Source organism: Chiloscyllium punctatum, chromosome 8 (genome assembly GCF_047496795.1).
Source record: "Chiloscyllium punctatum isolate Juve2018m chromosome 8, sChiPun1.3, whole genome shotgun sequence".
NCBI lineage: Eukaryota > Metazoa > Chordata > Chondrichthyes > Orectolobiformes > Hemiscylliidae > Chiloscyllium > Chiloscyllium punctatum.
This window is the reverse complement of record NC_092746.1, coordinates 81437072-81463847: the sequence shown is the minus strand read 5'-3', so window position 1 is coordinate 81463847 and position 26776 is coordinate 81437072. Positions and strand designations below refer to the sequence as shown.

At 42.6% G+C, this 26776-nt stretch overlaps 1 protein-coding gene across 1 annotated transcript in view; it reads right to left on the bottom strand.

Moving 5' to 3' along the window:
* The window catches only part of LOC140480696 (plexin domain-containing protein 2-like), a 415414-nt gene that overhangs the window by 145011 nt on the left and 243627 nt on the right, over positions 1-26776 (bottom strand). Inside the window, exon 5 of the mRNA XM_072575933.1 lies at positions 8069-8191. Within this exon, the coding sequence (XP_072432034.1) occupies positions 8069-8191 (123 nt within the window). The remainder of the gene's footprint in view (positions 1-8068; positions 8192-26776) is intronic.

The window sequence follows — 26776 nt, the reverse complement described above, 5'->3', positions numbered from 1 at the left end:
GGGAGGGTTTAAACTAGATTGGTGGGGGTCGGAACCTGAGGAAAGGATCAGATGATGGAGTAGGTAGTGAAGAGCCAGATACAGCCTGCAGAGAGTCTCTGGGTGACAAACTCAGAGCATGGATCAGTACTTGGGACTATGATGTTGTGGCCATTATGGAGACATGGCTTTCACAGGGGCAGGAAAGGTTGTTGGATGATCCAGCATTTAGATGTTTCAAAAGGAATGGTGGCCCTGGTGATGTTGGTGGTGGTGGTGGTTAAAGAGGTGGAGGAGTGGCATTGTTAATCAGGGATAGTATCATAACTGCAGAAAGGGAGGTCATCGAGGAGGGTCTACCTACAGAGTCAGTATGGGTGGAAGTCAGAAACAGAAAAGGACTGGTCACTTTATCGGGAGTTTTCAGCAGGCCTCCCAAAAGCAACAGAGACATGGAGGAGCAAATTGGGAGGCAGATGCAAGTTGTTGGAGGGATTCCTGAGGGACAGGATGTACATGTATTTGGAAAGGCAAGGACTGATTCGGGATAGTCACCATGGCTTTGTGCATGGGAAATCATGTCTCACTAACTTGATTGAGTTTTTTGAAGAAGTAACAAAGAGATTTGATGAGGGCAGAGTGGTAGATGAGATCTATATGGACTTCAGTAAGGCGTTCGACAAGGTTCCCCATGGGAGACTGATTAGCAAGATTAGATCTCACGGAATACAGGGAGAACTAGCCATTTGGATACAGAACTGGCTCAAAGGTAGAAGACAGAGGGTGGTGGTGGAGGATTGTTTTTCAGACTGGAGGCCTGTGACCAGTGGAGTGCCACAAGGATCGGTGCTGGGTCGTCTACTTTTTGTCATTTACATAAATGATTTGGATGTGAGCATAAGAGGTACAGTTAGTAAGTTTGCAGGTGACACCAAAATTGTAGATGTAGTCGACAACAGGATCTTGACCAGATGGGCCAATGGGCCAAAAAGTGGTAGATGGAGTTTAATTCAAATAAATGTGAGGTGCTACTTTGGGAAAGCAAATCTTAGCAGGACTTATACACTTAATGGTAAGGTCCTAGGGAGTGTTGCTGAACAAAGAGACCTTGGAGTGCAGGTTCATAGCTCCTTGAAAGTGGAGTCACAGGTAGATAGGATAGTGAAGAAGGCGTTTGGTATGCTTTCCTTTATTGGTCAGAGTATTGAGTACAAGAGTTGGGAAGTCATGTTGCAGCTGTACAGTACATTGGTTAGGCCACTGTTGGAATATTGCGTGCAATTCTGGTCTCCTTCTTATCAGAAAGGTGTTGTGAAACTTGAAAGGGTTCAGAAAAGATTTACAAGGATGTTGCCAGGGTTGGAGGATTTGAGCTATAGGTAGAGGCTGAACAGGCTGGGGCTGTTTTCCCTGGAACATCGGAGCCTGAGGGGTGACCTTATACAGGTTTACAAAATTATGAGGGGCATGGATAGGATAAATAGACAAATTCTTTTCCCTCGAGTGGGGGTGTCCAGAACTCGAGGGCATAGGTTTAGGGTGAGAGGGGAAAGATATAAAAGAGACCTAAGGGGTGACTCTTTCACGCAGAGGGTGGTACGTGTATGGAATGAGCTGCCAGAGGAAGTGGTGGAGGCTGGTACAATTGTAATATTTAAGAGGCATTTGGATGGGTAAATGAATAGGAAGGGTTTGGAGGGATATGGGCCAGGTGCTGGCAGGTGGGACTAGATTGGGTTGGGGTATCTGGTCGGCATGGATGGGTTTGACTGAAGGGTCTGTTTCCATGCTGTACATCTCTATGACTCTAAGTAACAGGGTTGCTGTCATGGGTGACTTCAACTTCCCTCATATTGATTGGAACCTCCTTAGTTCAAATAGTTTGGATGGAGCAGTTTTTGTCAGGTGTGTCCAAGAAAGATTTCTGACTCATTATGTAGGTAGGTCAACTAGAGGGGAGGCCATATTGGATTTGGTGCTTGGCAATTAACCATGCCACCATGCCAGATGTCAGATCTCCCGATGGGAGAGCATTTCAGTGAGAGATTACAAATCCATGATTTGTATACATACTCATGGTTTACTATACACATGGAAGGGATAGGTGCAGATGGTATATGAACGTATTTAACTGGGGGGGGGGGGGGGGGGAAGAGTTACAATGCTATTAGGCAGGAACTGGAGTGCTTAAATTGGGAGCAGATGTTGTCAGGGAAATGCACAACAGAAATGTGGAGGTTGTTTAGGAAGCATCTGCTGATAGTGCTGGACGGACCTGTCCCACTGAGGCAAGGAAGGGATGGTAGGTTAAAACAACATTGGGTGACAAGGGATGTGGAGCATCTAGTCAAGAGAAAGGTGGAAGCTTACTTAAGGTTGAGGAAGGAAGTGAGGACTGTAGATGCTGGAGATCAGAGCTGAAAATGTGTTGCTGGAAAAGCGCAGCAGGTCAGGCAGCATCCAAGGAGCAGGAGAATCGACGTTTCGGGCATGAGCACTTCTTCTCCACACCCCCCACCAACCCAACCTCCACTCCCGGCACCTTCTCCTGCAACCGCAAGAAATGCAAAACTTGCGCCCACACCTCCCCCCCTTACTTCCCTCCAAGGCCCCAAGGGATCCTTCCATATCCACCACAAATTCAGCTGCATCTCCACACACATCATTAACTGCATCCACTGCACCCGATGTGGCCTCCTCTACATTGGGGAGACAAGCCGTCTATTTGCGGAAAATTTCAGAGAACACCTCTGGGACACCCGGACCAACCAACCCAACCACCCCGTGGCTCAACACTTCAACACCCCCTCCCACTCCACCAAGGACATGCAGGTCCTTGGACTCCTTCATCACCAGACCATAGCAACACAACGGCTGGAGGAAGAGCGCCTCATCTTCCGCCTAGGAACCCTCCAACCACAAGGGATGAAGTCAGATTTCTCCAGTTTCCTCATTTCCCCTCCCCCCACCTTCTCTCAGTCCCAACCCTCGGACTCAGCACCACCTTCCTAACCTGCAATCTTCTTCCTGACCTCTCCGCCCCCCACCCTCACTCCGGCCTATCACCCTCACCTTATCACCCTCCTTCCACCTATCGAACTTCCAATGCACCCCCGCCAAGTCCCTACTCCCTACCTTTTATCTTAGCCTGCTGGACACACTTTCCTCATTTCTGAAGAAGAGCTCATGCCCGAAACGCTGATTCTCCTGCTCCTTGGATGCTGCCTGACTTGCTGCGCTTTTCCAGCAACACATTTTCAGCTAAGGTTGAGGAAGCAAGGATCAGACAGGACTTCAGAGGGTTACAAGGTAGCCAGGAAGGAACTGAAGAATGGACTAAGGAGAGCTAAAAGGGGGCATGAAAAAGCCTTGGCAGGTAGAATTTAGGAAAACCCTAAGGTATTCTACACCGATGTGAGGAACAAGAGGATGGCCAGACTGAGGGTGGGGACGATCAGGAATGGTGGAGGGAACTTGTGCCTGGAGTCGGAGGAGGTAGAGGACGTCCTTAATGAATACTTTGCTTCAGTATTTACTACTGAGAGGGACCTTGAGGTTTCTGAGGATAGCGTAAAACAGGCTGATATGCCAGAACAGGTTGACATTAAGAAGGAGGATGTGCGGAAAATTTTGAAAAACATGAGAACATAAGTCCCCAGGCCAGCCGGGATATACCCTAGGTAACTACAGGGAGCAAGGGAAGAGCTTCCGGTGCCTTTGGCAATGATCTTTGCATCCTCACTGTCCACTGGAGTAGTGCCAGATGCTTGGAGGGTGACAAATGTTATTCCCTTGTTCAAGAAAGGGAATAGGGATAATCCTGGGAATTACAGACCAGTCAGTCTTATGCCTGTGGTGGGAAAATTATTGGAGAGGACTTTGAGAGACAGGATTTATAATTATTTCGAAAAGCATAGTTTGATTAGAGATAGTCAGCATGGTTTTGTGAGGGACAGATCATGCCTCACCAGCCTTACTGAATTCTTTGAGGATGTGACAAAAAACATTGATGAAGGTAGAGCAGTGTATGTGGTGTACATGGATTTTGGCAAGGCTTTTTGATAAGGTTTCCCATGGTAGGCTCATTCAGAAAATAAAGAGACATGGGGTACAGGGAAATCTGGCTGCCTGGATACAGAATTGGCTGGCCCACGGTAGACAGGAGGTGGTGGTAGATGGAAAGTATTCAGCCTGGAGCTTGGTGACCAGTGGTGGCTCCACATGGATTGGTTCTGGGACCTCTTCGCTTGGTGATCTTTATAAATGACTTGGATGAGGAAGTGGAAGGGTGGGTTAGTAAGTTTGCTGATTACACAAAGGTTGGAGGAGTTGTGGATAGTGTGGAGGGCTGTTGTAGGTTACAACAGGACATTGACAGGATGCAGAACTGGACTAATAACTGGCAGATGGAGTTCAACAGGGTGAAAGTGAGGACTGCAGATGCTGGAGATCAGAGTCTAGATTAGAGTGGTGCTGGAAAAGCACAGCAGGTCAGGCAACATCCAAGGAGGAGCAGGAAAATCGACGTTTCGGGCAAAAGCGCTTTATCAGGAATGAGGCAGGGAGCCTCTGGGATGGAGAGATAAATGGGAGGGGGCTGGGGCTGGGGAGAAGGTAGCCAAGAGTACAATAGGTGGATGGAGGTGGGGATGAAGGTGATAGGTCATAGAGGAGGGTGGAGCGGATAGGTGGGAAGGGAGTTCGGCAGGTATGACAGGTCATGGGGATGGTGCTGAGCTGGAAGGTTAGGGGGAAGGGAGGTAAGGAGGGGGGAGGGGAAATGAGGAAACTGGTGAAGTCCACATTGATGCCCCGGGGTTGAAGTGTTCTGAGGCAGAAGATGAGGCGTTCTTCCTCCAGGCGTCAGGTGGTGAGGGAGCGGCGGTGGAGGTGGCCCAGGACCTCCATGTCCTCGGCAGAGTGGGAGGGGGAGTAGAAATGTTTGACCACATGGTGGTGGGATTGATTGGTGCGGGTGTCCTGGAGATGCTCCCTAAAGAGCTCTGTGAGAAGGCGTCCAGTCTCCCCAATGTAGAGGAGACCGCATCGGGAGCAACGGATACAATAAATTACATTGGTGGATGCGCAGCTAAAACATTGATGGATGTGGAAGGCTCCTTTGGGACCTTGGATGGTGGTGAGGGTGGGGGGGGGGGGGGGGGGGGGGGGGGCAGAAGTGGGCACAGGTTTTGCAATTTCTACGGGGGCAGGGGAAAGTGCCAGGACGGGAGGGTGGGTTGTAGGGGGGGCGTGGACCTGACCAGGTAGTCACAGAGGGAACGGTCTTTGCGGAAAGTGGAAAGGAGGGAATATTCATGTTCAATTCTGGTCACTTCATTGTAGGAAGGGCGTGGAAGTTCTAGAAAGGGTACAGAGGAGATTTACCAGGATGCTGCCTGGACTGGAGGGCATGTCTTATGAGGGATCTACAGCTTGACTGGAGTGAAGACGGATGAGAGGTGACTTGATAGAGGTGTACAAGATGTTGAGAGGCATACGTATAGTGGATAGACAGAGACTTTTTCCCATGGCAGAAATGTCTATCATGAGGGGGCATAATTTTAAGGTGATTGGAGGAAGGTTTAGGGGAGATGTCAAAGGTCAGTTCATTACACAGAGAGTGGTGGGTGCATGGAATGCACTGCCAGCAGTGGTATTAGAGTTAGATACATTAGGGATATTTAAGCAACTCTTGCACAGGCACATGGATGCTAGTAAAATGAAGAGTATGTAGGTTAGTTTGAACTTAGAATAGGATAAAAGGTTGACATAACGTCGAGGGCCGAAGGACCTGTACTGTGCTGTATTGTTCTATGTACTTGCTGCAGAATTCTCAGCCTCTTCCTTCTTGCTGCCAGAGTATTTCTGTACTTAGTGTGGGAATTTGGTGATGAGGGAATTCAACAATGATAATGTCACTGAACATCAACAGAAGATGGTTAGACCCTTTGTTAGGGAGATGGCCATTGTTTGGCACTTGTGCGAATGCTACTTAACACTTATCAGTCAGTTAGTTTAGTTGGCTGGACAAACTTGTGTGTGATGCCATCAACGTGGGCTCAATTTCAACACTGGCTGAGGTTACCAAAAACGGACTCGTCTACTCAACCTTTCCTCCTGCCTAATAGAGATGGCTCTCGGGTTAAATCACCACCAGTTGTCTCTCTGTAATGAGAGAGTCGCCCTATGGTCTGGTAGGATTATGATAACTACTTTAAGTGTCTGAGAAGGTGAGTGGAACTGAACATAAGGATTCTAAGACCCAGCATACAATGAGTTTTGGAAAATGAAAGTATTCCAATTTATCAGTCAACCATTGGAAAAATACTCTAGCGGCTGGTAATTCTGTAAAGGGAGGGGAGATGCTGATTTGAATGAAATTAATGCAGCTCACAGAGCATCAGCTTGTCAGCCCTGGGTTTGAGCAGGACATGGGAGCACTCCCCATTCAGCAGTTAGTAAAGGCCAAAAGATTCACACCAAGGCCATAAATCCACCATGATTCATTCTGGCCAGATAAACACAAACAGTATCTGATGAAGCTGATTAATGGATGTAGCGTGAAAGAGCATCAGATGCTTTTGGACCTGCAGGTTCATGATACACATTGAGTTATTGATTGTGTTTATGGATTGGGGCAAAGAAGCATCTAGGTTTAATTCTTGTTTAGGCACATATATCAGGCAGTTCACTAAAGCTGTCTACGTTAATGGATAATGGATGTGATATCAGATTATTTGGGCTTTATTTCACTGTTTGACATGATAAATTGACTTTTAAGGTTATTTTTAATCTAAGCGAGGACCTTCAAGCTTTCAGTCGAGATGTGGGCCGTGCCAGTATTGATAGTATGGATGGCTGTCAGAGCAGCTAGAACGGGAAGTGTGAAGAGGTGAAAATACGAGTGCAGAGCGGAGAAGTGAGAATAGTGGAGAAATGGGCTGTGCAAGAAGTGGTGGAATAAGTCATGGGAGAAATGAAAGGTTAACCTAGAAAGAGACAGAGAATAAGGCGTGTCTGAGAAGGAGAATGGGATGTGTGAAGGGATGTGTAAAATTGAACATGTGAGGAAAAGTAGCATAGAACCTGTGAGGACAGAAAGAATGGGACCGTAAGAGTAAAAAGAGGCAGAATGGTATGTGTGAAGAGAGGGAAAGCCCTTTTCTGTGCTGTATAATGCTTCTACGTTTCTCTCCTCAGCAACTTTTAAATGTGGTACTAACCAGATGACTGGTAACTGAATTTAAATTCCCCAGCTGGCAAGACAGGACTTTATCTCAAATCCCTGGATGTCATCAGTCTAGGCCTCTGGATTTCTAGTTCCATAACATAACCATAATGTGACAGTTTTGTTGTTGTGGTACCATTGAAGGGGAAGGAGAGATGGTTGGACCATTTCTCAGGTAACATGGTTATTAGATAACACCTATGGTACCCGTCACTTCTCAGTCCAATCTTGAATAGTGGTGCGATGTACTGAGTAGCTGTTAGCATACGGTGCACAACTGCCCCCCGTATAGATAAAACCTACAAGACAAAATATTCTATGACACTAGATCCAATATTCAACAAAAATATAAATCCTGAGTTTAAATCATGTAAATAGTGTAATGCAAATTGAACATAGTCAAAATCTTGCTGAAGGTAGGCATAAGGTGCTCCATTATGAGAGGAGGTGATCATTTATACTGCTGCATTATCTGCTTAGAGCACATTCCTGAGCTTATGACAGAAATAAATGCTTGGATCAAGAACAATGTACTGATGATAGTGTCTCTTGAAAAAATCTTTATTTGGTTGTTTTTTCTTTTGCAATATGTTAAGGAAAATAGAATGAAAAGCATTAGCACAGAGAGTACTCGACTATAAACATAAGTGACAATTTGCAGATTTCAACCTAATCCATTATTTTAGGCTTAACAAGTGTTCAAAATCATCATTACAGTAATTTGTCATTACCTGTTCAATTATTCATCCAAGTTAAACCCAAAGGTCCTTCTTAATAACTTCTGATCATATTTTAGGGAAGAAACAATAATTATGTTTAGGATTTTATCCTGCAAAATGTTTCAATAAAAGTAATACTTACCATTGTCAAAGTATCGGACAGTTGAATTCCGAGACACACTCGGGTCAAAATTAGCCATCAGTGGTGCGATGTACTGAGTAGCTGTTAACATACGGTGCACAACTTCCCCCGTATAGATAAAACCTACAAGACAAAATATTCTGTGACACTAGATCCAATATTCAACAAAACTATAAATCCTGAGTTTAAATCATGTAAATAGTGTAATGCAAATTGAACAACTAATTAACCAGCTGTATTTTCCATCAAAGAAATAAAAACCTTAAAGCAAATGAATACACCAAAATTACAACAGAGGAACAGAATGTTTGGCATAATCAGTCTGTGCTGCTGCTCAACCTCCATACAAACACTCCAAAGCATATTTACGTATCCTGTTCCCATGTCCCTTTAATCATTTATTCTCCAACTATCATCAAACGTGATGCACTTGTAAAAAAAAGTTAAAAAAAAGCTTGCATCCACAGAACTCAGAAACAACCAGGCACACCTAGTATTATGTCAAGTTGTAGTTGAATAAAGACATTTGAACCTCTCAAACATATGAATAAGGAGCAAGAGTAGGTGATTAATTGATCCTGCTCCAATATTCAAAAGACCATGTTTAATCTTACTGTACTCTCATATCCACATTCCAACTTAGGCCTGACAACCTTTCACATTTTGATTTGTTTGTCCTTACGTCATGTCATAAAGTCAACACAAAGGGTCAGGCAATTAGAGTGCAGACAGCAAGGGAATATGGATCAATTATGGTTAAAACTTTATATGGAGCTACAGAAGTCAGGAAAGCAGTGTGATGTTGGCAAATGAGTGAGAGATAGAAAGAAACAGATATACAGACAGAAAGTACACAGTGAGCGATATAGTCTGGAGCATAATTAAATAACACTTTCAGTAGGATAAGAAAGCCTAAAGGGGTTAGAACCTCATCAGATTGGACGTTTGGAAGCCAGTTTATTAAACAACATTAATGCCATATACATTTGTACAAGATGACAAACTGCAAAGCAAAATCTGAAAAATCATCAATAGAAATTTGGCCTCACAGTATCAATGATCCTAAAATATCTTGTTAATTCTATTTTTGCCAATATATGGCAGTTGTGATCAAAATGATTTACTGTCACTGCTCTGGAACTAAACTTCATATGAATTGTTGTAAAGACAAATGAACATATGAGCAACACTCAAAAATACCCAATATATCACTGCTAAGGAGTCCAATAAGCCACAAGTTAGTCAGTTTATTGTTTGTAATTTAGGTGCCAGATCATAAAATTCATCTAAAACCTTTGGGCTTCAAGATGTTTACTCAGGAAGTGAACCATCTCAAAACAGTGGAATGAAAAATGTTCATTGTCACCTACCTTATTGAATGTTGACTTTAATAGGTATTTCTGAATGAACTGAGGTATTTGATTTCACAGGTATGTATATGTCAACTAACTTATACTAAAGTCACCTTACTGAATAGTAAGCTTGTGGACGAGATGTGTAATTTCTCAAGAAATGATGCAAAAATATTTATTAAAATGCAAAGATAAATAGGTACTTTTGCATGTAGCATTATGAACTACTGACTGTCCCAATTATTGATATCTATTGGTACCTGGAAAAGAGAACTCAATGTGCATGAGAACTTCCACCTGGATATAATCCTTTCAAACAGCACAAAGAACTCTCTTGGACTCCTTCCCTCCAGTAAAACACTAATTCCATGCCCACTGCCATTCTGAGCTCAGTCTTCGAGGATATTCCAAAGAAACTCAAGGTGAACTAAAGGAATGACTTTAGTTCATTTTCCCACTAGAGAGTTTATAGTAAATTGAACAAAACATTGTCATTGTCAGCAGTCCCTGGATTTGTGGACAATATCCACTCAGGGCCATCAGTAACTGCCATAGGACTTAACAGGCCGATTCTCAACCCACAGATCTTTGGGAGTATGGGGTAGAGAGTCCTATGAGCTAGTGGGATTGGTAGAGCAGAATTTTCTTCCTTACCTTTCTTTCTCTGTTGCCACTCTGCTACATCATTAAGACATGTCGCCTCAAAGCATCATCCACCTTAATGGACAGGTTATCACTGTTTTGAATGACTGGTGGCAAGCTCCTCGGAGTCATTTATATTAATGCTGCTGCGTGTCAGAGTGTTATTAGTTTCTTTGGCCTCACTGGCCATTTGAGAATTGTGACAACAGGACTTAATGGATTGACTCTTTCAGCCATCTGAATACAGTGTCTGGTCCATTATTGGTTAGTTTTATAAATGTTTTACCTGAAAGCCTGAAAAACAGGCCATAACCCTGTTTGTTCAATGGCAGCTGGCCGTGATAATTCTGCTACATATATTTCCACGAGGCTTGTCTTTGGTTTTCTACTTGTCCTAATTCCTTTGCTTTACACCATTTTCCTTACATCATTTAATCTGGCCTGCCTTCCACTCTAGCCAACTGAGGCTGGCACAACAGTTACACTGGTTATATACACATTGTCACACAAACAGCAGTGAGATAATAAGCAGATAACCTATTACGAAGTGTTAAGTCCTTCAATCACAATGTCACTCACAGCTCAGTCAGCAACAAATTTGTGTCGCATTTAGAAGATTGTAAGTTTGGTTATCAGTGGAGAGAGTTGAGCATAAACCCAGACCCACATTTCAGTGCAGTACTGCAGCAATGTTGTGCTGTTGGTGGTATTGCACTTCATATGAGATGTGAAACTGGAGTCTTCTTCACTCATAAGACCGGGAGACATTAGAATGCAAGTAGGCCATTAGTCCCATTGAGTCTGCTCTGTCCTTTCCCCACTACCTTTGACTCCCTTACTGATTAAAAATCAGCCTATCGCAGCCTTGAATATACTTAGTGACACACGCTCGACAAACCTCTGTCATAAAGAATTCCACAAATTCACAATTCTCTAAGAGACAAAATTCCTCTTTATCTCTGTCTTAACTGGGTGTGATTCCTGACCATCCGTTGTACCATCCAAGACTCTTCAATAAGACATAATAACCTCTGCACATCTATGCTATCGAGTCCCCTAAGAATCTTATCTAATTCAATAAGGTTGCCTCTTATTCTTCTCAACTATACTAAGTACAGACCCAACCTACTCAGCCTTTCCCCATCCTGGATCAACCTTGGGTCATTATCTGGACTGCCTCTGATGCTAGCGTATCTTTCTTTAGATAGGGGGTCCAAAACTGTTCACAGTATTCTAGGTTTATTGTCAAGTCGATTTAAAAGAACTTGTGGCATTATTTCAAAGATCAGGAAAGTGCTCTCGAGCACATCGGCCAATATTAAACCTCAAACAACATCAACAGTTTATCAGTTCTTTGTTGTTTCTTGGACATAGCTGCGTGCAATTTGGATGATGCACTTCCTGAATTACAAGTGACTACAGTGAGACTCATTCAGAGTCCTCCGAAAACTACACAGATATCAAATTAATGAGACACATGTCTGCTTATTTAAAATTAACCTTGTTTTCAATTCCTGCAGCACATAACCAGTGTGAAGTAAGTTTGGATTCTGTACTTGCTCAGAATAACCACTCCAACTGAGGGGTTGAATTTGGCAGTGAGAGTAAAAGTTACAGCAGGAAGTAGATGATGTTCTTGTCCAGTGGAGGTGGCTTGCCAAGTCAGTAATATCCAGTGTAGGAACCGTACAGTTGCTGTCCCGAGATGAGAAACCAGGCATTCAGGTCAATGTCAGCTAATGCTGAGATCGAAGGTGCTACCATATCATACTCCTCAGGAGTGCCCATCAGCATAAGAGCTGTGTCTCTTCGTAATGATTAAAATTATTCCTCCTTTTGAGTCCAGGAGGAGACAGTACTCACAGTAAGAAGAGAGAAGGCCACACACCTCTTCATAGTTGCCCCCCCACAAAGGGGGAGTGGGCAAGACACCAGTGTGGAAAAAGTGAGGACTGCAGATGCTGGAGATCAGAGCTGAAAATGTGTTGCTGGAAAAGCGCAGCAGGTCATTCCTGAAGAAGGGCTCATACCTGAAACGTCGATTCTCCTGCTCCTTGGATGCTGCCTGACCTGCTGCGCTTTTCCAGCAACACATTTTCAGCTCAAGACACCAGTGTGGCCAGGTGAATGCTGATGCTGAGGTAGGAGCATACATCCAAGAGGCTGAGAGAATGAGCTGATACACAAAAGTATACCTGGCACACTGGTAGACACAAAGGTCCATTATATAAAATATATAAAAATATATATTAATACTTATATATGTTGGGTACCATTACAATATTTAAAAGACATTTGGATAATTACACAGATGGGAAAGATTGAGAGAGATATGGGCCAAAGGCAGGCAAATGGTTAGTTCAATTTAGGAAACCTGGTTAGCATGGACTGATTGGACTGAAGGGCCTGTTTCCAGGTTCTATCTTTCCTGATGAAGGGCTTATGCCTGAAATGTCGATTCTCCTGCACCTTGGACCGGCTGTGTTTTTCCAGCACCACACTATTGACTCTGATCTCCAGCATCTGCAGTCCTCACCTTCTACTCCATGTTCTATCACTCTGGTTTGTGATTGTCTGGGATAGACAATGACCTGCATGTCATCAACTTGATTGTGCGCTCCACACAGTGTGAGCAAGATGAGAGAAGATCGAGATACGTGGCGTTTCCTGGAGACCCCATCCCTCTCAGGGGAGTAGGAAAGTACGAGTGTGCATGGGTGAAAGACCAGCTATCTTCCCCTCCTGGCGCTCCTCTCAGGGTGATTCTGGTACATGCTGCAGCTCCATGAAGCCACAGTGTCAAAGAAGGCTCTTGCGCTTGTGAAGCGAACCTTCAGCTGGATTCCTCCAAGTCTCAGGGAACCAAACGATGGTCAAAGTCATCTCACTGATAGAACAGCATGATCAGCAGTCTCCCTCCAGCTCAGCTGCAACAACAGGTATTCCACCCCATGGGAACATTTGTAAAATAAATAAGAGAAACTCTAGCAGCACTTAGTGTTTATGGGTGATCATAACTTTATAGATGAAGTCTTGTTTCTGCTGTGAAGCTCAAAATTTCTGTCACTCATCCTTGCTGTTTCTCACTCTAACAAATGCTGTCCTCATTGACAGTATTATTCCTTCAACAGGCTTAAAGTGATAGACCAAGGTACATCTGTTCAGATCCTCAGAGGGTCTTGTGATGAACTACAAAATGAAGGGGAGGGTGGTATGATGATTAAAAGGTTAGGCTTTATTAGAATCTTTCTGAAAAGACAGAGGGTAAAGTGTAAACAGATTTGTACTTGTGGACCTGAATCTTCCCTTGGACGTACCTCATTGTATTTTGTTTGTGGCCCAAGAAGTCTCCAAGCTTGCACTGCACACAGTCAGCTTGCTCCTCCTAATGCCCACTGTCACGGGAAACACCATGAACAGTGCTGTGCTCATTGTTCAATCTCTCGCCCCTTGGCACGATGAGAATTTGTAGTGTACAGCAGACCACCGCAATACATGAGAGCTTGCTGGAGCTATCAAAGGGCTCCACCACATTAGTCGAGGCACATGAATCACATGTTCTGGAGCCCCGTTGCCCACTTGATGGTGGCTCATCTTAACCTAAGTGGGTGTTGTGCTTCTTCTCTGCAGCTGGACAGGGTCTTTATAACGTGAGGAGCTGGAAGACCATTGTCTCTGAATCGCTGCCCCTTAAGGCAGGCGGGAGGCCAGAAAAGGTATTTAATTATTTGTGTCTGTTTACCAGGAACAGCACAGTGCACAGACTTGAGGATCCTTCCATAGTGGTCACAGATCAGTTCAATGTTGAGTCATTGCAAGTCTTTTCTGTTGAAGAAGGCTGGTCAACAGGAATGATGTGATAGCCACTTGGTTAGTGAATAACATACACCCTGTCCTTAGGGACATTCAGCTGACAGACTTCTCCACATGGTTGCTTGGATCATTGTGATTTTACACATCATTGCCAGCCTTCATTGGTCAGCTCCTTAGGGCACTATGAACCGTTGGCTAGATGATCCCACATGTACCTCAATGCACCTCTCGAAAGACCTGGCAGAGTGGAAGTCAAGAGCTGTGACCTTCAGAATCATGGCCAGTGGATGTCCACTAACTTGTGTAGGTCTCAGGCTGTCTTGAAGCATAGTGCAGAGGTCAGTGATGGCCTGCCTTGGATAGCTGCAATCTTAACTGATACTGCTGATCAGACATCTGTGAATAGTGGGGCTTTGAACTGTACAATCTTTTATGTGCATGGGGTGATTGGCATGTCTGTTTGGGCGCTTCTCCAGAAAGCCCACACTGACATTTGTCCTGACGTTGAAATATTCCCATCAGTGCCTGGATCCCTCTCTCTGAGCCTCTGGAATAACATCCCAATGGACAATGCCCATTTCACTTTGCCTCTCTTACTTCTGTGCTTTCAATGCAGGTGAACCCTCCACCTACTGAGGCTGTGGGGTGGCCCTATAGAGGTCGATAAAATCATGAGGGGCATAGATGGGGTCATTGGCTAAGGTCTCTTTCCTAGGGTCAGGGAATCCAACTCTAGAGGGCATAGGTTTAAGGTGAGAGGAGGAAGATTTAAAAGGGACCTGAGGGGTAACATTTTCATGCAGAGGGTTGTGGGTATATGCAATGAAATGGTGGAGATGGGTACAAATTTGGCATTTAACAGGCATGTGGATAGGTATGTGTATAAGAAGGATGTAGAGGTCTATGGGCCAAATACTGGCAAATGTGACTCAGTCAGACTGGGATGTCTGGTCGGCATGGAAGCGAATTGAACCAAAGGGTCTGTTTCTGTGCTGTATGAATCTATGACTCCATGGTTCTACTGAACTTATCCTTGAACTTGAGATTTTTCCTCAGATCAACTGCTACAGTTTCTTTGTGATGCTGTCATTGTATACCCATGGAAATTGTTATGGACCAGACCAAACCCCCTCAAAATATCTCAAGGAGACAACTTAGACCCTTTTTTTTCTACAAGTTTATATGAAATCACAAGCTTTCAAAGTGTTGCTCCTTCATCACTTCACCTGACAAAGGAGCAGCGCTCTGAAAGCTTGTGATTTCAAATAAACCTCTTGTCATGTGAGTTCTGACCTTGTGCACCTCATCGTTTCTGATTTTGAAGATAAGTGTCAAGTATTGTGTATGAGCCTTCTGATGAAGAGTGACTGTACTTAAAACATTAACTCTCCTTTCTCCCCATGGGTGCTGCCAGACCTGCTGTGTTTCACAAGTAATTGCTGCTTTTGAGTGTGAAAAGTCTTTTAGCATCCACCACACTATTCCCTGTAGACTAGAACTTGAAATACCTGCACAGACAACAATATCAATCACCAAATACTACTGAACCATAGTTACTGAATAAACCAAGCAGAACCTAACTAACAAGATGCTAAAGATTCCTGTAAATAGCTGCAGTTGGGAGTCGGTGGGGGCCTAATTCTTCCAGTTGCTCCATATGTGTCGAGTTGTGGCAGGTTAACAGAGGACTTTGGAGCTTTGTGGTTTAAAATGGCATCACTGGCATCAATTCAGTGATGGAGGCTGATTGACAATCTGATCTGAACATTCTCTATCTTTCCGGCAACTGTTAGTTGCATGTGCACTAAAACCCTCACCAAGATGTGCACTTAATTGCTTTGTCCATGGTATTTGATGTCAAACAAGCTGAGCAGAAAGAAATTCAACAAGTTTGTTGTCTACTCCATGGTAGTTTGGATTTGGAAAAGTACTGACTAACTCAAGTACCAAGGTAAAAGTATTATCTGCAGCTCTTGCATACGGAGTAAAGTACACACTAAGTGCATTTTCCTAATTAATTTAGTGCTGTGACCTCTTCAGGAATCAATAGTATTGTAGCATGCTTTTAAAAAAAATGACAGCTGGGTTTCTTTCCATGAAATTTAAAAGATCAACAAAGGTTTCCACTCCTGCATCAGTTTTGATACCTGTCTTAACTCTGCAGGCTAATTGCATGAAAAAGCTTTACTGGGTTTCAACTTAATTGCCCAATGATGATGTGCACAGAATTCCAGGATGTGTTGTTAACACAAATGGCATCCTCACATAAATTTAATTTGGAAAGACAGAGCACCATGGTAAAGAGAAATAAATTACACTTCTATGCGTAGGAAGCAGACAACTGAAAGACATTGACCAATGTGCAAGACAATTGATGAAAGCCAGATAAAGTCGTTATCAAAAAAAGTGCAATTGCCAATCCTGATCAAAATTGAGAATCAATGTATTATAGCTATTCCGTTGCATAGCTGCAGAAAAATAATTATCGTGCACTAGATTATCCAATACCTCCTCAAACATCAATATTGTAGAGAATTGCACAATGAGCTTGTTTAACTATCTCTAAAGATAGTGTTACCCAAGAATCAGAGCGAGGCAAATTTTTCAGTGTCAATATTTGGCCAAAGTTTTATCAGAAAGAAATCACCTTTTTTTGAGCCTGTTTTAAATAGTGGCAGAAGTCACCTGATCTACAAAAACAGCCAAATTTCCACAAATCTTTAAAATTGAATCACCAAGAGGCATGCGTGGGCAGTTTTCCCTGCAGTACTTCATACCTGCCGTCTAAGGAGAAACCTGAAGTTAATAAGCAACTGACTTGCTGCCTGTGGAAATGTGCACTGCGAAAGGGAATTTACTGAAACCCACTACGTGTAAAAGGATGCTGAAAACTCCCCTGCCTCTTTCATCTCGAAGGCCTTGTCGACTGGAGTTTGAAACCTTTACATTAATATGGATTTTCCCCATTGCTTGCCAACGGCTAGCTATCATTTGATTAAAACATGACTGAAGAACTAAGATTCGAAGCTAGTCTGTTTGTTACAGCAGGCAGTAACATCAAGGCAACCAGTGCTCTGGAATAGCAAAAGCAACTCATTCACACTTCTTTCCCTTCAAGCTCAGACCATAACCCTGTAACAAGTTGGCATACACCAGCAAGATAAAAAGAATTTAAAACTAAAGGGAATTTCATGGCAATAGCATCCACTCAAGAAAAGTATGGACTGCAGTTTAAAAGATGCTGTCCCCTGAAGAATAATCAGCTTACACTGGCAGCAGTATCACTGGAACTTCAAGACCACCAAAGGAACATCGGATCACATACTTCTTTTTAATTATGGGACTTTTAACGCTGTTGCAACCCTACCTTGCCCAATCTTAAACTTGCTCTGTTTTTGCACTTTTGTGTATTTTTGTACATTTGTATGGATTTTACCTTATCAATAAGTTTTGTACTTTACTTGAGTGAGCTTTACAATAAAACTAACTCCTTGTTTTTATTAATTGCACCAAATCCAGAACTATCTGCTCCCTAGTGGGGAACAGAGGCTGCAAAAAAAAAATCATTTCATAGACATTCTATAAATTCGATTTCTTGAGATCTGCTACCAACTTTATTTTCCCAAATCCATCTGCATATTGGAATCCTTCATAATTACTGTAATACTACATTTCTTACATACCATATTTATCTCCTGATTTATTTTCTTCCCATATCCTGACTACTACTGTATGTAATTCCCATCAAGGTCTTTTTCCCTTTTTTGTTCCTCAATTCCATCCACACAGATTTTAGGCCTTCCAACTTAATATCACTTCCAGTTTCAATTTGCAGCCTGCCCGCCATATCTAAATAAGTAATTCAGAGTCAAGCTTGTTAAAGTTCAAGGGGCTGGAACATTACTCTGCTCATGCTTTGAAACCGTTGGTGTGAGCAGGTGGCCAGGAATGCGCAGCTCATAATTTTTCAAAATTATAATTAAAACAAGGGAAGGAAGAGGTGGACATGATCTATATAGCATACCCTTTCTCCATTGTGGCCATCCTCTGAAAATGGGGTACTTCCACTTCCTTCCTACCCACTTCAAAACAGTCCCCCCGCCTCACCCCTGAAGATGGGCGTACTCTCCCCATTCAAGATCCTCCTGACTTACCCGACTGCAGGACCAATGATTGTCTTCCTCCTGGGTCTGCCTGCAGTACAAGGAATGGTGCACCACTAATCCCTTGTATGACTGGGATTGTGGAAGCTGGGGACAATCGAGTGATTCAGCAGATCTGAGAAAGGGACTTCTTCCCCAGCAAGCAGTAAAATGCCATATTCAACATGTTTATATTCCAGGGCAGACTCGTTTTCACTGGCCAGTCCCTGGTCAACTTGTTAATCAGGAGAAAGTAGTCTACACTCGGGAATGGTTTCTAAAATTCCCAAACTCCATTTCAGCCGACCTCAAGAGTGAAACGAGAAGAATTCATTCATCCTTTCGACTTCATGGTAGCAATACAGGGTATACTCACACAAGACTTGTGGAGCGGTGCTTTGCCACAAACTACAGTGTTTTGCACACACCACAATATTTTAGAAATTGCAGCCAATGATTATGCTTCCCTCACTAAACGCTCAACAATAAGCAGATAAATAGCAATGATTTGATCACTTGATCAGCTTGGTGATCTGATTTTTGTTACAAAATGTGAATGATGCAAACCAATAGAATAATTTTATGATTTCCGCTACAGGCAGGAAGGCCTTCAGCCTTCTCTAATTAGGATGGGAGACATCCTTTAGTTGACAGTACTGCACTAAATATACTGTTTTCTTCTGGCACAAGTATCTTGTTGGAAAGTGTGAGGATTACAAAAGAACAGGGAGACTCTATTGAAATCGGCTCCATTTGAAAATATCAGTCATTGATGAATTGTCACCTTTCCCTATAAATCACAAACAAATTTCTGATGATTTGGCTGTGGAATAGGTGCAAACAGCTGACCACACTTGCTTCCAGAAGTTGAATAGTACCAATATTAAGCGAATGTGAAATTGTGTTCACTCTATTATTGCCAATAGAAATACAAGATATTTTGTAATGTTAATGGCACTTTGCCATGGAGGCGTTGGATGGACATCATTTCAATTTGTCCTTTGATTTATATAACAGATACTGAACTCCCATTTTTTGCAGAATGACTGCAAAATGATTTGAATGACTTTTAAATAAAAAATGCACATGCAATATAAAGCTGATTTTTATAAATTAAAAAGCTTCTATTTGACATGTTTTATCTTCATTTATATACTTAATTTTTTCAATTTTTGTTGTTTTGTAGGTTTTGATTATTCTGTACTTTATTTCAAAAATTTCATGACTGTTACACATGCTCCCCTGGGAGTCAACAATATGCAGCAATTTTTTTTATGTGTGTTGGGGTCGGGGGTGGGGGGGGGGGGGGGTGGGGTGGAGGTAATCTTCTGCTGAGTTGATTAGAAGGCTCCTGGTCATTTTTTTAAATAATTAAACTACATTGAAACACAATGTCTTCACCACAAATTCACAAAGGACTTTCTGCACTCATGGTTTGACAGATTCACTTGTCTCAACAATAGTTTTTAATGTGATTTTATTGTCCATGGTAACAATATATTTCGGAACCAAAGTGCACATCCTTCTGTTTTGTGGGCTTCTGAGTGCAAGGGCTCAGCATGCATGAGTACATTTGATAGACCAATCAAGAGTTCATCCTGTTATGAAGTCTAGGGTTTATTTAGCTTTCGGTATCAGAGTTGAGGGTGCATGTCACCCAGTCCTCAATAAATCAGGTGAATACAAAGATTGTACTTTGGGAAGATATTGGTTAAAGTCAGTGAGAGAAGAATTGGATTAAGTTTGTAATTAGGCACAGGAATCATGATTAACATGCTCCCATTCATAGGAGTGCTGGAAACACACTTAACATTGGGACATTCTGCTCTCAGTTTTGCAAACATTGGGTGATTGAATACAGTCAGTTCTCTGTCTATTATGAACAGCAGAAGGATGTGCTGTTTAATGCAATCTACCAATTGTGGGGACATACAGCCTGTGCACCTGGCATTGCAGATGCACTGAAACTGATCACAGAACATTACTTACTAATGTTTCAGGCAGGACGTCTTTATGGCTTCGTGGCAGCACTCTGTAAATGGAGAATATCACTTGTGCTGCTACTGTATAGGAGGAGAGTGAAATGGCGAGCTTTACTGCCACTTAATCTTTTGTCTATACCTTAACAATTCAAAAACAATTAGAGATATACTGGCTACTTTTCTGGCCTTAAGCCCATACCTAGATCTGCACATTGCACAGTGAGCAACAAACTAATTGGAGTAGCCACTATATTGTAATGGGACAATATTTACTGACCAATCCCAACTAATAACCAATTTAAGATTATCAATCTGGCTCATGATGATGCTCACTTACTTGCTTGATGCAACACATTAATAAATAGGAAAAATGAACATGAAAAGTGCATTGTTTGAATTTATTGAGAGAATGAGGAACAAGTGCAAGTTCCACCACAATACCCATGGTAACACCTCAATAAGAGTTGACTAGCCAACCAATCAGCAACCCTTACTCATGCAGTATAAATTGTTCCTCCTTTTCAAATGTGAGATTCTTGGGTCTGTCCTGATGAATGCAAGCATCAACAGGATGTTCCTTTTCTGATAAAAATCAATTTTGAGTTTTCTCGCATTATTATCCCAAACTTCATTAATTATGCAGCACACCCCGATGGCACCCACTTGCTCTCTTCTCCTGCTTGCCTTAGGTGGAAGTACTCAGTACTGTGCACTTTTTTAAGACTTTTAACTTTTGTGGTGAATCTGGGAATAGTGGGGCTTGTTTTCCAGTGTGCATAACACTCTCTACTTTATACTCCTAGTGCTAGGCCTATCTAATCAACATGCAGATACAGTAGAGGCTAGGTTAGAGTGGTGCTGGAAAAGCACAGCAGGTCAGGCAGCATCCGAGGATCAGGAAAATTGACATTTTGGGCAAAAGCCCTTCATCAGGAATAGAGCAAGGACAGCATCTGCAGTCCTTGTTTTTACCATGCAGATACAGTAGTCCACTGTCACCCTCCACATCAAGGTCAGGATGCTGCTGACTGTTAATGACACCACCTCTCGCTTACCCCTTTCCTTTCAAGGCTCTATTATCTCTCTCACTTAAAAGTTGAGCTGTCCCTCTTCAGCATTGCTTGCAATCTCCTCCAGCATCCCAGCATACTGCCTCTAATCCCCAACATTAAGATCCTCAGCTTTGTACTTTCAGCACTGGATGCTGATGTCATCTCCCTCCTCCACCATTTGGTGGGAAATGTGACTTTTTAGTTCTCAATGTCTCAAAGCAGGTTCTATTCCAGCCTCAGGCAACTGTCTGTGCGGAGGTTGCACATTCTCTCCATGTCTGCGTGGGTTTTCCCCGGGTGCTCCGGTTTCCTCCCACACTCCAAAGATGCGCAGGTTAGGTGTAGTGGCCATGCTAAATTGCTCATAATATTCAGGGATGTGTAGGTTAAGTGGATTAGCCATGGTAAATACAGGATTGTGGGGATAGGGCGGGTTGGGAGGATCTTCAGAGGTTCGGTGCAGACCCGATGAGTCAAATAGCCTCTTTCTGCGCTGTGGGGTTTCTATGATTCTAAGGTCCTTATTAGCTATATTACACGATTTTCCCAACGTTCTCACCATGGCCTAAGTTCTTTGGGGCTGGAAAGAATTTTCCTGTTTTGCTTTTGAGGATAAAGATAACAAATCTAAATAATATTCTAACATTATCCCCAAGACATGAACACACCTCCGAAATGGTTCTTGCAATAAGAACTAAAACACATTTATTTCACATGAAGACATAGGATAGTTTTAAGAATTTTGTTTAGTCTGGGATAGATTTCAAGGATTCTGTAAAGGCATATCAAACATATCTGATGCTTTTACCTCAAATAAGCTTTTAACCTAGAATATCAGTTTATATCTATTAATCACTACTGAACTGGGCATATCCTACAATGAAATACTTCACCCTAACTGAAGTGTTCAATTTTTCTGGGCAGTTCACTGTCCAGTAGCTGTCCTATTAAACATGCAGACAATGTTCTCTCCAATTATTAAAGTATGGAAGGATTCCAATTAACTTTTGAAAAGCTAAGTGCTTAGAAATTAATTAAATCAATTGCCATATGACTGATAATTGCAAAGTCCTTGCCATGGTGCTCAATATTCTATCTTATTGACAGGACTGGAACTGATGCGCTTAAGGGGAGTATTTACGAGTGCAATTGCGAAGGGTTCAAACTAAAATGGCAGATGGACATGAACCTATACAGGGAGATGGAAGAGACAGAAACAAAGGCAAAAATAAAAAAAACGAAGAGGAGGATAACCTAGTGGTATTCTTGTTAGACTATTAATGCAGAGATTCAGATAATGTCCAGGAATCCAGGTTCGAATCCCAGCATGGCAGATAATGGAATTGAATTGAAGAAGCGTTCGGAATTAAGAGTCTAAAGATAACCAAGAAATAATGTTGACTGTTGGAAAAATCCATCTGCTTCACCTCTGCCCTTCAAGGGAGGAAACTGCAGGCCTGACCTGGTCTGGTTTACATGTGACTCCAGACCCACAGCAGTGTGGCTGTCTTCTAACTGCCTTCTGGGTAATTAAGGATGGGTAATAACTGTTGACCTGGTCAGCAACACACAGTTTCTGTGAATGAAAACATAATGATAGGCAGAAAATTGAAGAGCAAAAATCAAACAGGGCCACAGAAAAAAATGTGAATGGGACAAAATATTATAAAGATAAACCTTAAGCCCTTGTGTCTTAATGCACAGAGTATTCACAATAAAGTGGATGAATTTGCTACATAAATAGATATAGATGGGTATGATATACTTGGGATTATGGAGATGTGGCTGCAGGGTGACCAGGGTTGGGAACTGAATATCTTTGAGTATTCAGCTTTTAGGAAGGACAGGTGAGGAGGAAAAGGAGGTGAGGTAGTATTGCTGATAAAAGAGGAAATTAGCATGATACTAAGAAAAGTACCAGGGAAGTGGTATCTATATGAGTGGAATTTTGAAACACAAAGGTGTAGAGTACAATAGCGACAGTTTTACACAGATGTTCAAATTGAAGTGATTATGTTGGAGAGGGCATTAGAGAGGAAATTAGAGATGCAAGCAATAACGGTACAGCTGTAATTATGAGTGATGTTAATGTGAATGTAGATTGGGCAATACCATAGAGGAGAAATTCCTGGACTGTGTACACAACGGTTTTCTGATCAATATGTTGATGAACCACCTAGAGAACAGGCCATCCTAGCCAGGGTATTGTGTAATGAGAAAGGAATAATTGACAGTGTACTGGTGCGAGGCTCTTTGGGGAAGAGTGACCATAAACTTATAGAATTCTTCATTTAAGATGGAGAGGGACTGAACTGATTCTTAGACTAGGGTTCTGAATCGAAATAAAGAAAACTGCAATGATCTGAGGGGTGTGCTGGTTGTGATAAATTGTGGAATGTTACTTAAAGAGATGACAGTTGAGTGGCAATAGTAAACATTTAAAGGGCACATGGTTGAGATGTAACAAATAACTGCTCATTTCTGTCCAGCACAGAATCAGAATTAGGATGGATTTACAAAAGGTAACTCATGCTTCACTAATTTATTGGCATTTTTAGAATGTGTAATTAGTAGAGATGATAAGGGGGAGGCAGTGGATGTAGCAAACTTGGACTTTTGGGAGGCTTTTGAGAGGGTCACATGTAAGAGATGAGATATATAAAATTAAAGCACATGGAGAGTGTATTAACTAGTTGGCACACAGGAAACAAACAGTCAGTATAAACAGCCCTTTCTTTTGAGTGACAAGGAGTGACAAGTGGATTACCAGAGTGATCAGTCCTCCAACCCCAGCAATCACAATATATATTAATGATTCAGATGAGGAAACTAAACATAACATCTCCAAGACTGGAGGTTGGTAAACGTGGTGCCGCTGTGTAAGAAGGGCGATAAAGACAAGCCAGAGAACTATAGACCAGTGAGCTTGACCTCGGTGGTGGGCAAGTTGTTGGAGGGAATCCTAAGGGACAGGATGTACATGTATTTGGAAAGGTAAGGACTGATTAGGGATAGTCAACATGGCTTTGTGCAGGGAAAATCATGTCTCACAAACTTGATTGAGTTTTTTGAGGAAGTAACAAAGGGGATTGATGAGGGTAGAGCAGCAGATGAGATCAAAATGGACTTCAGTAAGGCGTTTGACAAGGTTCCCCATGGGAGACTGATTAGCAAGGTTAGATCTCATGGAATACAGGGAGAACTAGCCATTTGGATACAGAACTGGCTCAAAGGTAGAACACAGAGGGTGGTGGTGGAGGGTTGCTTTTCAGACTGGAGGCCTGTGACCAGTGGAGTGCCACAAGGATCGGTGCTGGGCCCTCGACTTTTTGTCATTTACATAAATGATTTGGATGCTAGCATAAGAAGTACAATTAGTAAGTTTGCATATGACACCAAGATTGGAGGTGTAGTGGACAGCGAAGTGGGTTACCTCAGATTACAACAGGATCTGGACCAAATGGGCCAATGGGCTGAGAAGTGGTAGATGGAGTTTAATTCAGATAAATCCGAGGTGCTGCATTTTGGGAAAGCAAATCTTAGCAGGACTTATATACTTAATGATAAGGTCCCAGGGAGTGTTGCTGAACAAAAAAACCTTGGAGTGCAGGTTCATAGCTTCTTGAAAGTGGAGTCGCAGGTAGATAGGTTAGTGAAGGTGGTGTTTGGTATGCTTTCCTTTATTGGTCAGAGTATTAAGTACAGGAGTTGGGAGGTCATGTTGCAGCTTTGGTTAGGCCACTGTTGAAATATTGCATGCAATTCTGGTCTCCTTCCTATTGGAAAGATGTTGTGAAACTTGAAAGGGTTCAGAAAATATTTATGAGGATGTCGCTAGGGTTGGAGGATCTGAGCTACAGGAAGAGGCTGAACAGGCTGGGGCTGTTTTCCCTGGAATTTCGGAGGCTGAGGGGTGACCTTATAGAGGTTTACAAAATTATGAGGGGCATGGATAGGATAAATAGACAAAGTCTTTTCCCTGGGATCAAGGAGTCCAGAACTAGAGGGCATAGGTTTAGGGTGAGAGGGGAAAGATATAAAAGAGACCTAAGGGGCAACATTTTCACGCAGAGGGTAGTACGTATATGGAATGAGCTGCCAGAGAAAGTGGTGGAGACTGGTACAATTGCAACATTTTTAGAGGCATTTGGATGGGTATATGAATAGGAAGGGCTTGGAGGGATATGGGCCGGGTGCTGGCAGGTGGGACTAGATTGGGTTGGGATATCTGGTCGGCATGGACGGGTTGGACCAAAGGGTCTGTTTCCATGTTGTACATCTCTATGACTCTAAGTCAGCAGATGACTCAACATTGCATGGGAGGATAAGTTGTGAGGAGGACGAAGAGATGCTTCAGTGTGATTTTAAACATGCAGTAACCCACTTTGGTAGAAACAAAACAAGGCAGATTATTATCTGAAGGGTGATAGTTTGGGAAAGGGGAAGGTGCAACAAGACCTGGGTATCCTTGTGCACCAATCATTGAAAGTAGACATGCAGGTGCAGCAGGTGGTGAAGTAGGAAAATAGTATGTTGGCCTTCATAGTGAGAGGATTTGAGTACAGGAGCAAGGATGGCTTGTGCAATTGTACAGGGCCCCGGGTGAGATTTCACCTGGAGTGCTGTATATTATTTTGGTCTCCTTATCTGAGAAAGGATATCCTGCTATGGAGGAGGTGCACCGAAGACTTACCAGACTGATTTCTGGAATACCAAGACTAACATATGAAGATAGACTGGATTGGTTCGGACTCCATTCATTGGAGTTTAAATGAGTGAGTCGGGGAAATCTCATAGATATCGAAAATGCCAATCAGACTAAACAGGATAAATGCAGCAAGGATGGTCCTGATGACCAGGGAACCAGAACGAGGAGTCAATATGTAGCATGAGATGAGGAGAAATGACTTCACCCAGCGTGGTGAGCCTGTGGAGTTCTCTATTACAGGAAGCAGTTGAGACCAAAACATTAAATGCTTTCAAGAATGAGTTAGATATAGTTCTTAGGACTAAAGGCATCAAAGAAAATGGGGAGAACATGGGCACAAGATACTGAGTTTGATGATCTGCCACACTCATGGTGGAAGGGGCTCAAATAGCCTACTCCTGTTCCTATTTTCTATGTTTCTATGGTGAAAGAGAAGTTGAATAACATGCAGAGAACTTCCTTCCTAGGGATCGTGAAGCCATCTCCTGCATTTTAAGAAATAAAGTTAATGATTTTAAGTTAAGTTGAGAAACTTAGTACAACCACCAAGCTCCAAAGAGTCAGAGGTAAGGAGAGATAACTCAATGGGTGACACCCCAATTCACAGTTATGTATAGCTTTTGTTTGATTTTGTTCTTTATTCCTGAGATGTAGGCTTCACTGGTTAGGCCAGCATTTATTGTCCATCACTAATTACTCTCGAGAGAGTGGTGGTGAGCTGCCTCTTGAACTGCTGCAGTTCACGTTGTGTAGGGACAACCAAAATGCAGTCAGGAAGAGTGTTCCAGGACTTTGACCTAGTGACAGCGAAGGAGCTTAGAGGGCACTTACATAGTATATTCAATATAGTCAAGGAACTGCTGGAGAAATGGAAAAATAGAAAAGATAACTAATAATCATTGTTTATTCAACTTAATTTTATGGATATAGCTTTTTCATTTTATGAGGACATTCCAATTCAGATGCAGCAAATAAATTCTCATTTGATTATCTTAATTTTTTGTGACATTGATTATC